The sequence below is a fragment of the Ammodytes marinus genome, assembly GCF_949987685.1.
Source record: "Ammodytes marinus genome assembly, chromosome: 9".
NCBI classification, from domain to species: domain Eukaryota; kingdom Metazoa; phylum Chordata; class Actinopteri; order Uranoscopiformes; family Ammodytidae; genus Ammodytes; species Ammodytes marinus.
The window spans coordinates 5,567,287-5,589,249 of record NC_137213.1 but is presented as its reverse complement, the minus strand read 5'-3'; the positions used below and the strand labels follow the sequence as shown (position 1 = coordinate 5,589,249).

The following is a 21,963-nucleotide window of genomic DNA, read 5'->3' as shown; positions in this document are numbered from 1 at the left end:
ATGAGTCAATTGTAAGAACATTAATCAGCTACTATTTTGATAAATCTATCAGTGCTCAACAATGACCCACAAATTCAGATGAACCTAAACTGTTAGAAAAACAAGTATTTGTAAGCTAGCGGCCCACAGGTTCTGTGACATTTCAATGGGCCTTTTTCACTGTAGTTTTTATAGACAGTGGTTTATTGAGACTCAACCATTAGATGAATTGATCATATGAATTTAAAAAGCTTCTTAGCTGCAGCAGTTTTTTCCAAGAAGGACCAAAATGTGCAATCACTGCAGAGCATTGGTTTTGATTGCGAGTAAGCTTTGCCCTATTCGCTAACCTTTTTAGCTTATTGGCACTTCTAAGCTAGGGTTGTAAATGGCTGGTTCCATCATTATACAATATTAGACTGATTCAATGGACAAAGATACTCTATTTGCCGATCACAAAGGCTGCCACGATAAGACTTGGATTCAGTGTCCTGCGATCGATATGAGACCATAACGTTTGCCCATTACTGACTTAAATGATTTGACCATTTCTGAGCTCCTGATATTGAAGAGAAAAACACATTTTCCTTTAGTGGAAACAGTGTCCCACACAGATGCACAGAGGGATTGTCAAATTAAAGCATATAGCCCTACTATGAGCTATCTGCCGTTGTTAAGTGTCACATGTACAGACAACAACCTGATCATTTCATACTGAAGACAAGTGAAATAAAAAACCTTATGGTTCTCTGGTTTGGAGAATTCTGCAAATGTGCATATACAATATGTCTCAAATTCCGAAAACTGTCTTCATAAATATTCAAAGGAAATGCACTCAACGTCAGTCCTTAGTGATTTACCCAATGTTTTTTAATAGCAAATTTGCATTGGGAGAGTTCAGATCATTCTGCTGGATTATTAACTGTATTTAAGATCTGGTTTGAAGTCCAATACACTTTGAATATCTAGTAAAGCTGCATGTTCAGCAGGACCCATATTGTATGAACAGGGTAAAACACCAGTGTGTGTGTGTGTGTGTGTGTGTGTGTGTGTGTGAAGCAGCAAGTATGTTCAGATCAAAAGATGTAGGCTGCTCTCATAAAGGAAAACCTGTTAAGACAATCTGCAATGAGAAAACAAGTAGAGCAAATGGAAAGAAATGAGACATAGGCAGAGGTTTGGTTTCCTAGGCGAATATCATGATTCACTTTTATTAAAAGCATCATAGCTACAATTCATCATACATGATGTCTCCAAAAAAACAAAAAACAAAACAACAAACAAAAAAAAAAGAGGAAAAAAAAAAAACATTTACATGGTATGTCTGTAAACTTCAAGGCTAGATAAGAATTTGAGGTAATGCTCTTCAGCTTGCTGGCTAAAAGTAACAAAAAGTCCATTTTTTTCAAGAAAAAGTAGCTAAGTAATAAAGGTACCTGATTATTTTTAACTCTTTAACACCAGTGCATCAACAGGAACAGAGTGAGACAAAATTGATTGCAGTACGTATTTGTCATCATTTACAGTTTTTTTTAGTTTGTTTTACTATTCATACGACACTTGTGGTTAATCATATTGTGTGTGTGTACGTGTGTGTGTGTACGTGTGTGAGTGCGTGTGTGTGTGTGTGTTGGGAGAGCGAGGATGGAACATTCAAAAGCTGCCTTGGTTATTGCCGTCTCAGCACCAGAGGAGAATGAGGCTCTTTGATGGGGAGGGGTGATCTCTCCCCCTCCGTCCCACTGTTCTCTGTGTGTGTGGTGTGTGTGTGTGTGTGTGTGTTGGGCTGGCTGTGATAGCAAATGTTAAGTAGACCTGGCCAGTGTGTCTTTCTATGGACTTTCAAAATATTTCAGCCACGTGCGGCGGCGCTTGATTTATAACTGGCCCTGGAAATGGAAAACAAATCAAGGCCGCCCTCACTTTGCACTTTCAGTATTAAAAAAAAACAAAAAAAAAAAAAACTTACCCAGCGATTCAGAGTTGAAACTTCATATAAGAAAACTTGTGAATTTTCCAACTCTTGTGGAAAAATGTCTCAGTCCTGTTTTTGGCCAGGCCTGGTGTCAGTGTGTGTGACTAGAGAACAAACAGTTAAAGAGAAGGTCACTAGGGAGCAGCACTTGGTCTGTAACTACCGGGTGTGAGAAAATAAAATAAAAAAAGTTATGTGGCAGCGACCAGGAAATAATCAACCATCTCATGTGCCCCCATTTTTAAAGAATAAACCTGAAACATCACATCGCTGTGTGGACCACCGCTCTAAATCCATTCACAGAAACACTCTCAATGGTATGGTGGATGAGCAGTCAGAAGGCCCAGCCAGGTGGCAGACCCAGCCCGCCTGCCACCGCTCAGCCAACAGCAAGCCGCCACCAAGAGAGACACAGGATTCAGAGGTGGCAGTGGAAAGATTCAAGACTGGTATTCAAACAGTGTGGTGACTGGATTCAGTATTGGTTCAGCGTGCACACGCAAAAGGACACACACATACACTCAAAAAGAAACACAGCTGCAGGGACAATGCTCCCAGAGACAGTCACATAACACAGAGGGTTCACGGGGAGGAAGTTAGTGTGTGTGTGAGTGTGTGTGTGTGGTAGTGGTGGAGTTCTGAATGAGTGAGTGTGCGTGTGTGTGTACTGCAAATGATCAAGTATGTGTTGGGATATGAGCGAGTGCGTGTGTGTGTGTGTGTGTGGAAGTCAGTGTATTAGGCCAGTCTGGTTTGAGTCTACCTGGTCTGATATGTGAGAACTAAAAAAAATCTGCTCTTAAGCAGAACAGCTCTATCAACTCCATTACCCACAATTCTTTTTGCAGCAGCTTTGTCAGACAGACAGCCAGGTTAGCTGTAATGCTGTTTACCGAGAACTGATGTTAGAAAAGGTGCCACTAGTGGGCGTGTCTCTTCTTTTGGATGAGATGCCAACAGCCAACAACAACCAAACAGTCCAGACGAAGAAGAACAAAGCAAAAATAAAATAAAAAATGATTTGAGAGCTGAAAGCAGCAATAATAATAATAACAACAATAATAATAATAGTACTATTGGAACCTGGTGAAGTCCTATTGAAGGGATTGTTGGAGAGCTAAGTGTGACCAAACCAGAGAGAAAGAAACAGTCTTTGAAGAGGCTCTGAGGATTTTCCCTGACTACACTATCGATCAGAGAGATTTAACTTAAAGGTGGAGTAGGCCCTTCTGGAGAACGCTTCTTTTTAATTGAGTCAAAATCGGTGAATATCTCACATCCACCGTGTAGGCTGAACAACTATTTTTTTTACTACAAGCATTCTCCAGAATCACAGACTCCATCTTTAACTTAACACACACACACACACACACTTAGTCCTCTCTGACGCATTGTAAATATACCTGGCCAAAAAACAAACAAAGAGTGAGAGAATTCATCCACAACAATGTAAAGAAAAAAAGAAAGAGTTCATAATAGTTTGGATATTTGTGGTGGAGGCGTGTAAACATGGTTGGTGGGGGAAATGTCCAAGGCCAGTCAGTTTTGTGTTTTTCAGTCACTCTTGTCCTTCTGTGGAGACTGTGCGTCTGCCTCCTGGTCCTCCATAGCTGACTCCTCTCCTCTCAGCTCCTCCTCCAAGTCACTCTCTCCTGCTGCTCCCTCCTCCTCCTCCTCCTCTTCCAGCCCTCCCTTCTCTTCCTCCTCTTCCTCCTCCAGCCCTCCCTTCTCCTCCTCTTCCTCCTCCTCCTCTCTCTGTTGGTTTGCAGTTGCCATGGCGGCAGCGTTAGCGTGAGCGTTGCCTAGCGCTCCGGCCATGGCGCTCTGCAGCTCTGCCAGAGTGTTAGCGGTGGCGAAGCCCGGCAGGCTGAAGCCGGCCAGGCCCTGAGGCAGGAACATGGAGGGGTAGAGCAGGCCCGGGGCCATGCTGGACAGCAGGAAGGGGTTGAAGGCCAGAGAGTTGGCCGACATGCCGGCAGCCGCCAGCAGGGCGGCAGTGTCTCCGTTGAGGGAGGACTCGGCGGACGATTCAGCAGCTTGCGTGACATCGTTGGATTTCTCCGTTTCATTCTCTTTATCCGTCTTCTTCTTCCCTCCGTCCTGGTTTCCCTGAGCCTCCTCCGCCTGAAGAAGACAACACATTGTTCAGACTCATTCAGGGTCGGACAGCTTTTTAAAGAAATAATAATAAAAAAAGCTTGTTGCTTCACTCTCAGGTTCAAGACAAGGCAACAGAAACCATTCCTTTAACTTTGCCTTCATTTTTGATGAAGCGGAAAAAAGCCGTTCATCGCTAGTTAGCTCAGCTCAAATACTGATAGTCAATGGGAGTGTTAGCCTTGCTCCGCTGTTTACAACGTCACTAAACGCTCCTGTGTCCTTGTCGGGACTTTTTTATTTACCACGTTATGATGTGCTCTATATTTGAATGTGTCATTTTAAAATCAAATGCATACAGTTGACCTACTGACAACAACATCCATGGTTGTCTGCACCTTTATATTATTCATTTTATTGAGCCCGGTCCTTGAGTGCACCTGATTATTGTTTTTATGTTTTGTGCAATGACAAAGAATCTCATCCATCGTATCTCTTACCTCGTCTTCTCCATCTTCTTTCCGCTCTCCCTTTCTCTTCCTCTTCTCACCCTCTCTGGTTCCGTTGGTGTTCCTTGTTGCCGTGGCTGCGCTGGCGTTAGCTGAAGCAGCGGCAGCAGCGCTAGCCAGGTTGCCTCCAAACAGGCCCCCTAAGCTGAACATGTTGGGCAGGCCTCCCATGTTGGACAGGCCTCCCATGTTGGAAAGGCCTCCCATGTTGGAAAGGCCTCCCATGCCCGGCAGCATGAGCGGTAGCATGGAGGCGGCGGCGGCGTTAGCAGCAGCCTGCTTGGGGTCGCTGTGTGTGGGGAAGGCCATCAGGCTAGCTAGCTGCAGAGACTGGAGGCTCTGCAGAGACGACAGGTCCATGCCTCCAAACAGACTGTTCAACAGCAGAGGGTTGATGCCTCCTGCACAAACGAACAAAGACAAACACAGGGTTAATATGAAGCTCCACACTAACTCACACACACACACACACACACACACACACACACACACACACACACACACACACACACACACACACACACACACACACACACACACACACACACACGGCGCTTTTCCACTACATGGTTTACTCCACTACATAACTTTACTCAGGAACCGGGTCTTTTCTGGAGGTGGTTTTCCATACAAGAAAGTACCCAGTATAGCACCGCTATTAGAGTACCGCTGCTACCATTTATGTATGTGTGTAATGTGGCTTCTGAACAGATAGTGTTATTTCACTAAATTGATGAGCACAACACAAAGTTCCATGATATCAGACATTTCCTCATATGTGTGTGTGTGAAGAGCTGGTTGCATTGTGTACCTGCAGAGACAGCAGAAGCCAGTGATGCCTGTGCAGCCTGAGCTGCTGCTGAGGCCTGGGCGGCGGCTGCTGCCTTGGCGATCTCAGATTTGGGTCGTCGCCCCCGACGGCGGACGCCCTCCTCCCTGACTACAGGGCCGGTCAGCAGGCGGTCAAACATGGCTTCAGGGAGGAAACCCTGAGAGGACAAGGGGACAAATGACTTCAATGCACAAACTCCAAGCTACTCATCTTGGAAAGTTGCGTCCAGAATATGATCCAAAATATAAGCATTTTATTCAGGAGTTGTTACAAAGGTGCAACTGTTCAGATTGTCTTGGCTACTAACCGACTGTCTGACGATGTCTGTCCAATCAGGGGCAACAGAATACTCAGGGTTCTCCAGTAACCATCGGGGAAGCTCTTTCATTGGTGGAGCCATGGCCCCACCCATCTGAGGAAGAAGAAGAGGACATGAGTTTCTATTGGACAATCCAGTCATGTAGAGTAACATTGACAAGCCACATAATAATATGAACTATAGCAGGTTTGAATGGAGAGTCAGCTCACCTTGCGTCCATTGCGTCTGTTGACCACAGGCACTCTCTCCTCTCCAGTCAGGGTGTTGATGTCGATCTTGTTGGGGTTTCGACAGCGATGGCGCTTCTGCTTGGGCTTAGAAAACTGAGACAGTACATCCTCGCTCTTCTGTGGTAGGGAAAAACAAAACGCAAAGGAGTGAATAACTAGTGGCTCAGAGAAAAAAATCAAGGACCAAAGGTGTAGAGGAGAGAAAAATACTCAAAGAAATATGAAGAAAAAAGAGGCTGACGTACTGGTGTGAATCCAGTCATGTCCATGGTGTATGTGGGGTGCTGTCTGAGCCACTCTCCCAGCTCTTTGTTAGAAACTGCTGCCTCTTCCTCCTCCACACTAGCTGAGGCCAGAGCCCTGGCACTGGGGCTCTGCTTGGCGATGGCTAGGGGTCTGTGGGCACGGCCAGCACCCTGAAGCCCCTCCACACCTGAAGCCTTGGTCTCCTCACCATCCTCCTGACACAGAAGGAAACATGTGTTTAATGTACAGACTGGTGCAAGTCTTTAGAGAGAGAATGCATTAAAACCCAATGGCTGCATACCCCTCCTCCTCCTGCTCTCTTGTTGCCCATAAACAGCATCTCCAGGCCCTCTACATTTTTCCTGCGTCCCCTCCTCCTCTTCATGATTGGCAGGTCGGCCTCCAGTGAGCCGTTGGCTCTGTGTGCTGAGGGGGGAGCCTGCTGCAGCAGCTCCATCTGGGCTTTGAGTGACGGACTGCTCACCAGGGCGCTGGGGAAGCCCGCCAGGGAGGCAGAGGCCTTGTGGTGATGGTGCATCCCCTGAACAAAACATCACAGCAGTTTAGTTAGTCAAAGTTAAACTAGTCAGTAGAGTGTTGGACCTTGTGTAGTGTGGCAGTAGAGTGTTACCTTGGTGAGGTCTATGGCCTGGCTCTGGCTCTCTGCAGCAGCATGGCTCTCTCTCAGCTGAGCCACCATGTCCATCAGGTTGCGTCTCTTTGCTGCTCTCTCCGCCTCGATCTCAATCTTCCTCCTTCTCCTCCTCCTCTGTCGAGGAGCGTCCTCCTGAAACACCAGAGCTACAGTTACAGTTACAGTACAGATACTGCTACTTTAGTAGGGAGCAGTAAGCACTAATGGCATCAGCACTGACTTTGGTTTTTAAAAACAGAATGCTACAAAGATAGGTTAAGCTAGAATGCTACAAAGCCAAGGTAGGGTTTAATAAACATTACTATGGGTCTCTGGTGTGACTAGACTCCCCAAGTATGAGAAGAAAGCCTTCTCTTTTTTGCATCTCCACCTTTCTAACAACCTGTGTTCAAAAACCCCAGTCAGATTTCTCTCCCCTTTTGATGTCATAAGCAGAGAAGCCACGCCCCCTTATTACCCACCAAACTTAACCTCCACCTGTGATAAACCACACCCCAGCTCCCCCTGAATCTAACTGGCAGCTAGATTCAAACCAGCAGTTAGTTTCAGGGCCAATCAGAGCAGACTGGGCTTTTTTGGAAGGTGGGGCTTAAATCGACAGGCTCTAAAATAGAGCGTTTCTGACAGAGGCTGAAAAGAGGAGATTAAGCAATGGCACTGTGAGGAATATAAAGGGTTTTTGGACACTACACCATGAAAACCGTTTCTATTAGTAAACCTGAATAACAATTTTGAACCTGAAAATGTAGCATTTCATGTGACCTTTAAACCATGTGGGCGACTTACATGAACCTGTGGTGACAGTGTTTTGTCTTCACTGCCGCTGTAGGGCGTATGGAGGCCGGCCATGGTCAGCTCTGCCAGGCTCCGCCTCTGCAGCGGGCTCTCCGTCACCGTGGCTACTGCTGCCGTGGTGACCGCCGTGCCATGCCCTGGCAACAGGCTGCTGGGGAAGTCAAAGATGTGTCGTCTGTTGACAGGCCACTTGCCCTTCAGCACGGCGTCACAGATGTTATCCATCCTGTTGATCATCACTCGATCCTGAGAGGGACAGAGGACGGAGAGAGCCTTAGTCTTTTAGTACACTGGAAACAGTTTACCAAGAATCAGCCCTCGTGATAAATGAGCTAGATCATTTCCACAGCACACAACAGACTAATGTTGTGCTCACTGTTTTAAGTTTGTCTTTTTAACACAAACCAGTTTCATTCGTCAAAAAATTCCACTCTGTTCTATTTTGCCATTTTTTTCAATGAGTGTTTCTGCTGTCCATTAAACTCAACACTTCCTGCAGAGAGTTTGGGTCAAAAGGAATAATCCTCCTCCCGCCTGTGGGACACTCTGACTAACTCTTTTCTTATGGATCAATCTGGAGATTAGATTTTATCTATAAAATATTAGAAAATGGTGAAAAGTGCTCATCAGTTCCTCAGAGGTTAAGTATGTCTTTAAATGCTGTTTAAAAGCTAGAATCCCTAACTACCATCAAATACTTGAAAAAAAACAGTGAAAAATGCACATTTCAAAACAAGGGAGAAGCTTGAACAAGTACATTGTTTCCTATAAACAATTTGACTGATTGACTGTTGGTAAATTTGGATTGAGAAATGAATTAAAAATCAACTAATCCTTACAGCTCAGGCCTAAAGAAAACATTTTGCTAAAGCGCAGGAGAAGTGAGTGGACTTAGTGGCTGCTAAGTGGGTGATTAGTAGCTAGCTGGGCCAGTGTGTTGACTCACCTTGGGCCAGAAGGAGAAGCCGTACGGGCGCTCGCTGAAGGACTGCAGTGCAGAGGTCTCCAGCAGGTCGTCGGGGCAGAAGCCGTCTCTGGTTTCATTCTGAGCCGACGTGCTCAGAGACGCAATGCTCTCCTCGTCAAAGTTCTTCTGCTCTGACGCGGCACTCGCTGTGCACACAACACACACACGCACGCACGCACACACACACACACACACACACACACACACACACACACACACACACACACACACACACACACACACACACACACACACACACACACACACACACACACACACACACACACACACACACACACACACACACACACACACACACACACACACACACACACACACACACACACACACACACGTTGAGCTGTTATCAAGGGATTTGAACTCATTTCACTCCCTCACCCATGGAACTAAGGCTCATTAAAACACTGCCCTGTCATGAGGGGAAACACCAGAAATAGGCGTGAGAGTGAGTGTAGGTCAGCAGTCAGTACGTTAGGTTGAGCTACGTTCACAGCTTGACTAGGCCATTTACATTGGACTACCGTGCTTGTCCCAGAATACAAGCACGGGAGGGGAATTTATTTATTGACCAAAGCATGTCTAATGCTGCTACGATAGTATGCCATCTTTCAGCCGCTTTCAGATTGAGAAATTCCACTTAGTATGAAATGGAATGGATGGATCATCTCTAATGTCATGTAAACACACTGAGTGAAGGGGAGACAACCAAGTCAAACAACTGCTTTACATCAGGGAGTAAAACAAATCACAGTAGGATTGAAGTAATGCATTTGAAACATGGATGTTGAAGTTGTAGAACCTGATGGTCAGATCAATAAAGCGTTGGCCTTACCTTCAGCCTGGGAGGATTTCTCTGACTTGTCGTCTTCGTCCATCCTCTCCTCCTCCTCGGGGCCTTTCTCTGTGTCGGCTGACTTGGGGGACTTAGGAGACTGTGGGGTGTCCCTGTCCTCACCGTCTGTCTGTTCTTTAGGAGAAGAGTCAGGAGCTTGTGGAAGCTCAGAGGGCTCCATCTCCTTCTGCTCCTCCACAGAGGCCCCAGCAGTCTCACTCTTCTTCTCTGCTGTTGAGTCTTGGTCATCTGCTGGCTCGGCCTCCTTCTCTCCCTCTGGTTCTAGTTTGGGCTGGGCGGCCTCTTCCTCTGCCTTCACCTCTTTACTGGGTGAAGCAGCAGCAGTGTCCTCTTTCCTTTCTCCCTCCTCTTCCTTGTGTTCTTCAGGAGTTTCAGTCTTGGTACATGGAATGTCACTGGTATCGCCTTCCTCCGTTTCCATCTTCACCTCCATTTCTGCTTTCACTTCCTCAGTCTTCACCTCCATCCCTTCTCCCGATCCCTCCACTGTCTCTGCACTAACAGCCATGTTGGCGGCGGCTGTAGCGCTGGCCAGCTCGGCGGGGGTGAGGAGGGGTGCAGCGGTGCTTTCCACCGCTCCGACCCCAGGCTTGGTGCCCTCTCCCTGGGTGGCCGTGCTGAAGCCAGCCCCTCTCTGGCTGGTAGAGCGCTGGTGGGCCTCCAGGAAGGCGAAGGTGGGGTCGTTGAGGATGTGGTAGTCTGTCCTGCTGACGCCATGCTTACAGGCCCCTAGCAGGAGTTCTCGGTCATGGCGTCCACTCTCCCACCACTCGGGCAGGTCAGGGGAAGCCTGGCACAGCTTGAGGCGCTCGGTGAGCAGCGGGTGGGGCAGGACCTGCTCTCTGATGCGCCGCAGCAGCTCGATGCGGTACAGAGTGCGGGAGGCGCGCTCCTCCGTGATGGGGTCGATGATCAAGGTCGGGTCTGGCAGTTCTGAGGAGGTCAAAGACAGGCAGGACTTTAATAGAACTGGATTTTTTTTTTTTTTTTTTTTAAGATAATTTTTGGGCATTTGTATGCTTTATTGACAGTCCAGAAAGACAGATGAAATGGGATAGAGAGGGGGAAGACATACAGGATGCCAACTAAGCCTCTATGGTGGGGTGATCTAACCACTACACCATGAGCGCACCCAGGTGAGACTTGATTTTTAAACCAAATATTCTACCTTATTCAGAAGGCCCTTATGGCAATATTTTACAGAACCAACACCAGGGAAGGCCAAGTGATATAGACGATGCACATTTCTATGTGTCTATGTTTAGTTAATACATTTAATTTAAGTTCAATTTAGTTTCTCATGTGTTATTATCTAATAGTTATTTTTTTAAATCAAAAGGCAAAAACAAAACACCCAAAATAACAAGGTAATATCTGCATTATATATTGGCCCATAGGTCTATATATGGGTATTGGCATCCACTATAGAAAACCCCACATCGGTCTACCACTAGAATGTATTAAGACATTCAACTACATATGTCAGGTCATTCATTTTAGCGACTGAGCTGCACAACACATAATAAGAAAGAGATGCCTTGCAGTGACTTCAAAGCATTGTACATTTCCTCTTACCTGTACCATCATTCTTCATCTGCATTCTGCAGACCCGTTTGCACATGGCAATGAAGGAGTAGTAATATTTCTCCAAACTCTCATCCGTTTTCTTGTCCAGTCGAGCAAAAGCCCGAAACTGTGTCCAATCAAATTTGTGACGCTGCGTGTCAAAGACCACTCCGAATGTGGACACCACGCGGTAGAAGTCAGCCTCCTCGCGCCGAGTCCATCTGACAGACAGGGAAACATCTGTCACAATACAGTCTACTGCATTTGGAATTTTCTTTGGAATCATCGGGAGTAACTTTTTTAAAACATATATTATGTAACCATATGCAAGCGACATTGTGGGATCAGATCACCAAAATCTCTGTCAAATGTTCAATGGATGTTGTAGGTTGGAATAATAAGGGCTAACTTTTTAAAAAAACACATGCAATGTATCCATATGCAAGTGAGACTGTGTGATATTGAATGTGAAGCCTACCTTTGTCTTCTCTCCTTGTAGTACATGGCTCCATCACTCATGAGGGAGCCTGCGGTCATCAGTGGCGAGGCCTCGGGCATGAACTGTCCACCTTTGGCAAAGTATGCACTTCCTTTGGCCATATAAGGGCTTCCATCTGCCATGTACACCCCCGCTCCTTCCTGGATGTAGGTGGCTCCTCCCCCCGTCTCCGTGGCCATGGCGATGTTAGGCAGGAAGTCCCTGCGTCTGCGGCGGCGCCCGTCTGGCCGGCTGAGGGCCTCCTGGCGCTGCTGCTCTCTGCGGTTGGAGCGCTGGTAGGCCGTGATGAGGCGGCGCAGGCGGGCCGTCAAGGCAGAGGCAGCCGGCCAATAGAGGCGCTCGCTGGAGCCCGAGGCCCCGCCCCCAACAGACACATTCTGACCGTTCTCCCCTGATTTACCTACAGGAGGGGGGAGAGGGAGAGAGAGCAACGCTGTTAATAACCTCATCATCAGTGTGTCATCTCATCACCTGATACACTCTGGAGTAAAAAGATCAAAGGGCCTAACCAGCAGAGAGGATTTAGTACATTTAGATTGAGTGTTTTGACAGGATCAGATTGTCCAATGCATCTCGCTATTAAGAAGTTCATGTTTCACTAAACTGTCCACATGCTAACCAACTGGTTGTCTGTGGGTGAGTTCAAAGTTTACCTTCAGCCTCTCCCTCTGCGCTCTCATCTTTGTCATCCAGGGGAGAGTTGGTGAAGTCGTCCATCTCGTCTTTGAAAGGCATCCGCAGGGGCTTGTACTCTGGGTCCTCATCCTCACTGGAGAGGGTGGAGGGACAGGCAAGAGGGTTAAGAGTTTTCATTTCACGCTAACATACACAAACAAAGCTAAACTGATATTTTAAGGATGAATTACACTAAGAGGAAACAGTTTAAACGATGGATATAAAAGAAAAAACCTGGTAAGGTACGAGTTTAAAGAATATCATTTCATTTGGCTGTTTAAACAAACAAAGTGTGTCAATCAGATAAACAAACACATGGGTCTGCACCTGCTCCCATCTTATCTTTTCGAGGGACTCAATGGCCGTTTTTGGCTGTTTATCAAAAAAAGAAAATCAGACCTTGACGACCCGGTTAAAAATCTGAAGTGTTGTCAGAGGTTAGCACACTGAAAGATGATATTCAAAATGTGACCAATGGCAAACGGCGAAAATAAAGACTTAAACCTGAGCTACATAGCACTAGAGTGAATGGGGCTCTCTTACCCCTCTATCATGCCATCTGCCATGTCAGACCCCCTCTGCTCGGCAGCGATGGCCTTGGCGTCCGGCATGCCCACCCTCTCTAAGAAACACAGGGCGGGGTCCGCGCGCATAGAGTTGTACTTCTCATAGCCTGGACAAGAAGAGAAAGAGATTATATAGATATACAAGGAAAGCGTGGAACCATTATGTGGATAGGTAGAGGCTAAAGATGTCATTTCAAATCAGTTACAGATGAGACACTGACCATTCAGAGACCATCGCACTTACACACACACACACACACACACACACACACACACACACACACACCTCGTTTCCAGAGTTCAGTTCAGCACAGCTGGGAACTGGCTTGTGTTTCCACAGCACCCTTACTTGGTAGCTAGCGTTTATGCAGGATGGCGATAACCGCAAGTAGATTATATGTTGACATCATAGCAGCGTCACAGTGTAGCCCGCTGATTAATTATACGATGAGAAACACACCACACCACTTCAATAAAAATAGGTACGGCACAGTTCGCTTATTTTAGTACCCTTCCAAACTTTTGACAGTGGAAAAACAAATAAATGTGTGCAGAACCGAACCGACCCACTCAGTGGAAACGAGGCTCTAGTACTCAACTTCAAAAAGTTGTGCTTCTTATCTTACTCCTAGACAGACATGATGCTACACAATCCACCACACACACACACACACACACACACACACACACACACACACACACACACACACACACACACACACACACACACACACACACACACACACACACACACAATATTAAATGAAGGAGTAGACAAAAAAACAGCAGCAGAAGGGCAGACCCCAGGAGCCAGCTGCTGACAAGACAGACAGCCTGTGTGTTAGTGTGTGTGTGTGTATCAGTACACTCGCCTCTGTTGTGTACAAGTGTGTGTGCTAATCCAAGGAAGCCTGCAGGTGCTCGGTACGTTTGTGCCAGAGAGAGAGAGAGAGAGAGAAAGCAGGAAGAGTGAGAGAGCAAGAGAATATGTATGAGGAAAAAGTGTGTCATGGCGTCTGTGAAAGCGAGCTAGTGGGTGAGAGAAGCTCTGGTGTGTGTGTGTTTGTCCGTTAGGGGCATTGGGGCAGAACAGATTAGAATGTGCAGATCCTACTGAGACACATCGGGAAGCCGAGAGGGGTGGGTGTGGGTGTGTGGGTGTGTGTGTGTGTGTGTGGAAGGAATGAGGAAAACGTGGAGCTGGTGGATTATGGGAAAAGAGGAAAGGAGAGGTGGAGAGGAGTCGGGCCACCATAACACAAGCACAGCCCTCCTTCTCTGACTCTACAGCACATTTCAATTAACAAGACGTGACGCATTGTTCCTCAACGTCTGGCTGCCTCACACACACACACACACCTCTGCCCCGCAGCCAAATGTTAATCATCGGGGCCTTTATAGGCCATCACTTTTTGGTGTGTGTGTGCATACAAAGCTCACTGTGTGTGTGTGTGTGTGTGTGTGTGTGTGTGTGTGTGTGTGTCAGCCCCCCCTCTCCCCCCCAGGGCCTCCCTAGCGAATGAGGATTATGATTAACTATGGGTGAGCCCTTTTGTATTCCTGTGTGTGTGTGTGTGTGTGTGTGTGTGTGTGTGTGTGTGTGTGTGTGTGTGTGTGTGTGTGTGTGTGTGTGTGTGTGTGTGTGTGTGTGTGTGTGTGTGTGTGTGTGTGTGTGTGTGTGTGTGTGTGTGTGTGTGTGTGTGTGTGTGTGTGTGTGTGTGTGTGCGTGCGTGTGTCCTAATTGAATCATAGAGGGTGGCAATGATGGAAAAACTATGACAATTATGCTAAATTCATATGAATGAGGGTCTCCATCCCAAGCACACTCACACCACAGCGGGTCTCATGGGCCTGTCCCTGGGAGTCACATCCAGTCAGCACCATAAAGGTGGGTCACAACTATCCCTTGTGACAATCCAAAAACATTGGGCCTTTAATGGAGCTAAAAGATCTACTTATGTAAACTTTGAGATAAGATTTAGAACACTTACACCTTTAAGACATTGCAAAGCAGATTCTCACACACACACACACACACACACACACACACACACACACACAGCCAGTGGTGAGACCAGCCATCAATCACACTGCCAATCGCACACTGGGCCTGCCAGCTGCGGGCCGCTATCGCCATAGCAACACCAATCAACCGGTGGCAGCGCAAGTGGGTGGGATGTGTGTGCTTGCTGTGTGTGTGTGTGTGTGTGTGTGTGTGTGCGTGTGTTTCGATAGAATGTGTGTGTGAGTGCTTGCTCTGTGTGTGTTTCTCACCGTGCTTGTAGACACCGAGGAGCAGGGATTTGTCGGCCTGGCTGTCCCACCAGTCAGCCGGGACCTCGGCATGGAAGGGCTGAGGGATCCACACATCCAGCTCACTGTGGAACACACACACACACACACACACACACACATCACATCACTGACAGACTCAACTGCTTGTGTGTATTTCATTTACATGTCAGATGTCCACCACAGATATAGTCATGTTACTTGATACGGTGGTCCACATGCCCCTTTACAGAGCCTAGGCTGTGAATCAACACTGGATTTGATTTTTCCAGCGCACCAACAGTACAGACAGGACAGGATCGTGAGGAGATTCACTGATATTGACAAAGTGATTTTGACAACAAGCGTTCTTCGGGATCGCGGACTCCACCTTTAACTCAAAAACAATATACTAATGCCTTTGCCATAGCACCTAAAGACTATGACCTCACCGGTGTACGGATCCAATCAAAAGCCCTTTTCTGGTCAATGACATCATTCTTTTATACATTTTAACAACAAACTGAGATGATTTAAAATGTGCATGGTTTTCAAAAGATAAAATATATGTTGTGGCCCAAAATCCTCCATTATGGAAAGAAGGTAGAAAATGGTGTTTTTCCATCTAGCTATGGAAAGAAAGGGCACAATACACAATGGAAGGAGAGGGACAGAGGGTGACAGGAGGAGAGAAGGAACCAAGGAAACAGTCCCTTATCTCGGCAAACAGCAGCCTGCCCGGCCTTGGCAACACACACACACACACACACACTCGCCAAGACTGGCATGCTAAATCCCCCTGGCATATGTTGGCACGTTGGCACCCCGTATGCTCACGTCTGGCATGCGGCGATACGCACGCATGCACACACACACACACACACACACACACACACACACACACACACACACACACACACACAGGGGTCTGTCACAGTAGCCGTTGAGAGGGGAGGGAACGGAACGGGAGGAGATCAACATGAAGTGAACGTGCTCCACATTATAAATGCGTTCACATCTGGGTGAAAGGGTGACGGTGGGGGGATGGGACATGATAGAGAGACTAAAGTATAGCACTGCAGAGAGGGAGAGAGAGAGAGAGAGACAGATGGCAAGAAAAGTGTAGTGTGACGGAAAAAGATGGAGGGCACAGTGAAGGAGTCTGTCACAATGAGAGGAGGAACACAGTCAATGTGAGCAGCGTGGCTAACCTTCAGCATCAACAAACCCTGCTGCACGGGGGGAGGCTTCGTGCCAAACATTAAGCCATAGGTTCAATTCAAATGCTCAAAATAAGAACTTGTAAATGGGTCAAAATGGTGATAAAATAGCTTCATTTTCCCCCTGATGAACTGTGTGTGTGTGTGTGTGTGTGTGTGTGTGTGTGTGTGTGTGTGTGTGTGTGTGTGTGTGTGTGTGTGTGTGTGTGTGTGTGTGTCAGAATAGGAAAAGGGCCTGTGCCAAAGAGGCCACTAGAACAGACAGAAATAACACCCTAGGAATAATTCATCACACATCACTTTCATCATGCATCCAATACCACATGAAAGCCTTTCTCCATTGACTGTAATGTAACACAGTAAATGGTGTTTGAGGGGAAAAACACTGGGAAGTTACCCAATCACAATAGGTATGTATTTATTGGAACAGCAAGCCATCTCAGAGAGCCTAAATGAAGTGTGTACTAACCTGCACTCTGCTCCTTCCAGTATGCGATCGGCCTGGTCTCCTATGACCTCCTGTCTCAGGTAATACAGCATGCGCACTCTGAGCAACACTCTGCAAAACAAAGACAAAGTTAGTCACTGGTTTAACCCTATCACTATGATAACTCTTATTCATCAACTGTACTTCAGTGTTTACTGCTAATGCTGTTGAATAGGTATCAACTCCTCTGCATGCACTTTACACATGTTCCTTGGCCAAATGTATTCTTCCATTCTTCCTCCAGTAAGAGCAATGGCTTCAGTCGTGTCTCAAAAAAACAAGTCTTATTTGATCTTTCGACTTTTGGAAATGCTGCAATCTAGCAGAGCTGCTTGACTGTAAACATGTGTCACCATACTGTGTCACCAATCATGGTGTTTAGAGCAGAAAGCCAGGAGGGCGGCCGGAGGGGGGAGGAGATGAGTGGGAGGAGCACGCAGGGAAAACAATTGAAAAAGACAGAGAGCTTTGCTGGAAGGGAGGGAAAAGAAAAGTTTGGAGAGGCAGCTAAGAGGGGGGCAGGGTATAAAGACAGTCATTTGCAACTCATTCTGCAGTGTGTGTGTGTGTGTGTGTGTGTGTGTGTGTGTGTGTGTGTGTGTGTGTGTGTGTGTGTGTGTGTGTGTGTGTGTGTGTGTGCGTGTGTGTGTGTGTGTGTGCGTGCGCATCAATGGCATCAGAAGTTGCAGTGTGAGTGTGTTTGTTGGCAGGCTGTGTGTGCTCATCCATCAATGTGCCAGGCCTGATTAGCCACACAACGCTGTGCTCCAGCCTAGCAGATGGCACCACATAATCACCCCCAAGTGTGTGTGTGTGTGTGTGTGTGTGTGTGTGTGTGTGCATGCTTGTGTGCGTCTTCACCCACTTCCAACAGGTCTGCCTGCCTAGCACCTGGCCTGGCACACAGCCAGAGACACACACAAACAAACTCCCCCCCAATAAGAAAAAAAATCTGGAGAGTAAGGAAGCATATCACCCTGACAAGAGGAGAGCGAGCCGACTACAGAGTGAGCAAATAAATGTGTGTGTGTGTGTGTGTGTGTGTGTGTGTGTGTGTGTGTGTGTGTGTGTGTGTGTGCATCTGGTAAAGTCATGCTTTGTGTACAGGTGGACAGCCAGACTCAGAAAGCATGACGCCTGCCACTCATCTCCATGGCCTGGTTTCAAAGCAACTCTTTTACCTAAAATAGTTTGGCATCCATGGATTTTCTGAACTCTGGGTAGTATTACTTTAATTGGTTAAATAGGTGTTCAAACTGTCCATGGTCCCAGCCACTAGGTAGCAAGGTGTTTCATATGGTGTGTGTGTGTGTGTGTGTGTGTGTGTGTGTGTGTGTGTGTGTGTGTGTGTGTGTGTGTGTGTGTGTGTGTGTGTGTGTGTGTGTGTGTGTGTGTGTGTGTGGGAGAGAGAGTGACTGAGGAAGCCTTACTTGTTACAGTGATGTTTCAGGTGTCTCTTGTAGCTATCCTCTGCAAGCAAGTGGTCAGGATTGCAGCTGGCCAGCCAATCAGCTCGTGGCGTTTGTGGAGGCGGGGCTTGGGGCTTCCCCTTCTTGCCCTTCCTGCCCCGAGGGACAGGGGTAGAGAGACCTGCAGAGAGACAGAGAAGGGAAGGCAAGGCACATGTCAAACATTGCTGCGTACAGTTATCTAATGATGTAGCACTAGCTGGGATAAGTGTCAAAGCTCAATAGTGCCTGTCCGTAGAACACATTTTTAATTTTTTTTGGCATGTTTTCCTTTTTCTTATTACAGTTTGAGAGACAGAAAAACACCCTGTGTTCCATTCGTCTCTATTCTTGACATTTTGACAGAATAAAAAAAAAAAAAAAACTCCCTTATCTGATTTTTCTCTCTCTCTCCTGTGGCTCTAAAACTCTTCTGTACTTTAGTATGTGTTGCAGTAAAAATAAAAAGTATGTGATTTGGAACGCAGGGATAGTGTAGGGAGGGGAATGACATGCAGAGAACGACCCGGGCCGGACTCCAACCAGGGTCTGCTGCGACGAGGACTGAGCCTCTATGGAAGATGCTCTCTAACCACTACACCATAAGCGACCCCCCCCCCCCCCCTCCCTCCTCTAGAATGATGCGGTGTGTGTGTGTGTGTGTGTTACCAGAGTGGTTGGTGAGGGTCTTGGTGGAGCCGTCTTCACTGGGAGTGATCAGGTCCCAGATGAAGCTCTTGATGTTCTCGTCTCCTCTGTAGTGCAGCAGACAGTAGGCCAGCAGCGCGCGGCAGATCTTCTCCACATCCGCCTCCTTCAGGGGACGCTTGAAACGCCCGTGATTCAGGATGTCACTCCACCTACCCCAACTACACACACACACACACACATGGAGAAACAAGCCTGTCAGTGTGTAGATATACCAAGCAGAATATGACATAATAGCCAACATTCATTAGGCAAGGCAAGTTTATTTATATAGCACAATTCAGACACAAGGCAAAGTGCCTTACAGGGGCAATATTAAAATACATAATACACATTAGAAAAGCAAATGAACAGAATAAAAAAAATTAAAAGCGAATGAATAGAAATAAAACATTTAAATACAATAAAATTACAGGTTAAAATGGAACAGAATTAGTCTTCAGACTTGATTTAACCCATTGATGACTATGGCAATCTAGGATGCATGTCCTTAATGCCTGAGGGTTTTCTGAAAAAATAGTACGAATTGTAAAGTCTACCAAAACCTTAATATCTAAGCCTGTGTAGCACATAGAAACATTAAATAAAATACATTTAAAAGTTAAGGTTCACAGGTTTTATTTAACCATGCTCCCTTAGCGCTTACAAACCAACACATTTTTCTAAAAATCATCAAAATTAGATGGGGGAGAAAAAAATGAATAAATAATATAAAATATTTAAAAGTAATGTGCTAAATGAAGTTATAATCCTGCTTCCTTTTAGCATGGATAGTAGTGACTGAGTGTGCAGTGGAGGGATAAAGATAGACAGATATAGGAAGGAGAAGATAGCTTTATTTTATTATTTAGTTCAGTTATCACTGGCACCATAAATCCGACTTCCCAGTACAACTGGAACGCAGACTGACTCCTGCTGTCAGGAGCCGATCAGCTGGTCCAAACGGCTGTATACCACGGAGACGAAAACGAAACTGAAACTTAACTATCGCCTGGCTGGGCTGAATTTGAGTTGGAGCAGCAAAATATAGCCTAAATTCATAAATATTGTTAATAAATAGATGCAATGTGTTGTGTGATTTTCGTCAGTAGCCTATAGTAGACCTAAATTCTGCGCTCTTCACGTCCATGCACAGTGTGTATTGAGTTTATTTAAAAACATTTGGAAATGGGGCTGCCCTCAGTTTCCCATGCACTGTGTATAGTCTATAGTCTATTTCAGCCCTGTGGAAATAAAGATACAGTAGCTGGACAAGAGTTCTTCTGCTTCGTTCCTCTCACTGCATTTAAATGCATTCACTATATTACAGAGAAATATGTCTCGTTAAAGAAAAAGAGCTCCAAGCCCAACCCAGAGGACCCTGCATAATATTTTATTTTAAATAAATATTTTTATGGAAAATCCATGTGTCTTTCTTCAATAGCTTCTTATTCATCCGACCCAGTGTCTCCAAAATATTTGTTCACACAAAATTCCTCAGATTTAGCCTCCATTTTCCTCTGAAAGTGCACCAGATTCACGCATTTCACTTCAAAAAGGTTAAAAAAAAATCTCCCGGGCATACACCCCCGGACCCTCCTAGGAGGGTCAGGATCTCTGCTGGCTACTAATTTCACCCAGAAGGACATTGGAGGCACTAGCAAAAAAAAACTGGGTGGGTGAATGACATTTAACAATAGTCAATAATTTGGGCAAGTCTTTCTGCCTATCTCTCTCACTCCATTGCACACTCAGTCACTACTATCCATGCTTAAAGGAAGCAGGGTTAAAACACTTGATAAAGATGTTCAAATGTATTTTTAAAAAGCTGAACAAAAACATACTTCGATAAAGATGTTAAAATGTTTAAAGAAATGTGTTTAAAAACGCACAAAGATGTTTAGAATGTTTCAAAAATATGTTTCAAATAATGATAAGATCTTTCAAAACACACAGGGATATTGAAATTCCGCTGAAATTTGTTCTCTGTGTCACTCTCTCACACTTTGAAAACCCCCTGCTCTATAACAAGAGTGAGGCACACACACACACACACACACACACACACACACACACACACACCCGAGCAAGAGCGACCCTAAAGGCTGACGTGGTGGGCAGCTTCCCTCACACTGTCTCCATGTCAACTACAATCTTTCAACTGCTGCTTCCCAATCTGCAGTGAAGCGTGTGAGCCAGTCTCACTCGCAATGATTTCAGACAGGGGGGAAAATGGAGGATGAGGGTGAGAGAGAGAGAGAGAGAGAGAGAGATAGAGAGATGGATGGATGATGGGAAAAGACAACAGAGCGCTGGGGCAGAGGGGACAGGCTCCCAGTCAGACAGTGTGTGTTTTTGTGTCCTACAGCCTCAGGCCACGAGGCTAGACTGGAACAATAACAACGCTGACATCTCACTAGCACCACTGTTCAGTCACACACACACACACACACACACACACACACACACACACACACACACCAAGTCAACCATGGAAATGGAAAGGCTCACCCAATAATCAGTATCTGTGGTAAGTGTGTCAAGTTTGCCATTGTGACTCATGTACAAGTGGAAGTCTGAGAAAAAATGCTCATCTTTCACTGCACAGATTAATAGACACTCATTCTGAACACTGGTCTTTAAATCTTAATGAGAGCCATAACATGAATCATGATCCGCTTCGTGTGCGTACCGTGTTAATCCAGTGTTAATACACAGCCTAGGCTCTGTAAACGGCCATATTGCTAGCTAAGCTGGACCCCCTTTGCTTACATATCAGTCAACAGAGCCTAGGCGATGTATTAATGGACAGGTAGCAGATTGTGAGGAGATATTCGCTTATTTTGACAACTAGTGTTCTCCTGAATCGCTGACTCCAACTTTAACCCATTGACGCCTGATGCTGCGCGACAGACAGGAGATGCATGTTGCGTTGCGCAGCCTCAGGCATCAATGGGTTAAAAGGAATAGCGACAGATGCCTCTTGACTCTTTTTAAAAGTGTGCGTGTGACAGGCTCTGATCAGTCAATTGTGCGTATGTGGGCTAAAACCTTGCGCCATGCCCT

General features: G+C 46.2%; 1 protein-coding gene across 1 annotated transcript in view; it reads right to left on the bottom strand.

Moving 5' to 3' along the window:
- Positions 1-1,209: 1,209 nt before the first annotated feature.
- Positions 1,210-21,963, bottom strand: part of chd7 (chromodomain helicase DNA binding protein 7) — an 81,802-nt gene continuing 61,048 nt past the window's right edge. Inside the window, exons 24-42 of the mRNA XM_080034402.1 lie at positions 18,880-19,079; positions 18,193-18,352; positions 16,745-16,834; positions 15,059-15,162; positions 12,762-12,891; positions 12,197-12,312; positions 11,523-11,943; positions 11,054-11,265; positions 9,458-10,411; positions 8,584-8,750; positions 7,629-7,883; positions 6,819-6,974; positions 6,489-6,728; positions 6,187-6,402; positions 5,921-6,058; positions 5,700-5,804; positions 5,372-5,549; positions 4,552-4,961; positions 1,210-4,078 (exon numbers count right to left, since the gene is read on the bottom strand). Coding sequence (XP_079890528.1) covers positions 3,509-4,078; positions 4,552-4,961; positions 5,372-5,549; positions 5,700-5,804; positions 5,921-6,058; positions 6,187-6,402; positions 6,489-6,728; positions 6,819-6,974; positions 7,629-7,883; positions 8,584-8,750; positions 9,458-10,411; positions 11,054-11,265; positions 11,523-11,943; positions 12,197-12,312; positions 12,762-12,891; positions 15,059-15,162; positions 16,745-16,834; positions 18,193-18,352; positions 18,880-19,079 — 4,822 coding nt within the window. The 3' untranslated portion in view covers positions 1,210-3,508. The remainder of the gene's footprint in view (positions 4,079-4,551; positions 4,962-5,371; positions 5,550-5,699; positions 5,805-5,920; positions 6,059-6,186; positions 6,403-6,488; positions 6,729-6,818; positions 6,975-7,628; positions 7,884-8,583; positions 8,751-9,457; positions 10,412-11,053; positions 11,266-11,522; positions 11,944-12,196; positions 12,313-12,761; positions 12,892-15,058; positions 15,163-16,744; positions 16,835-18,192; positions 18,353-18,879; positions 19,080-21,963) is intronic.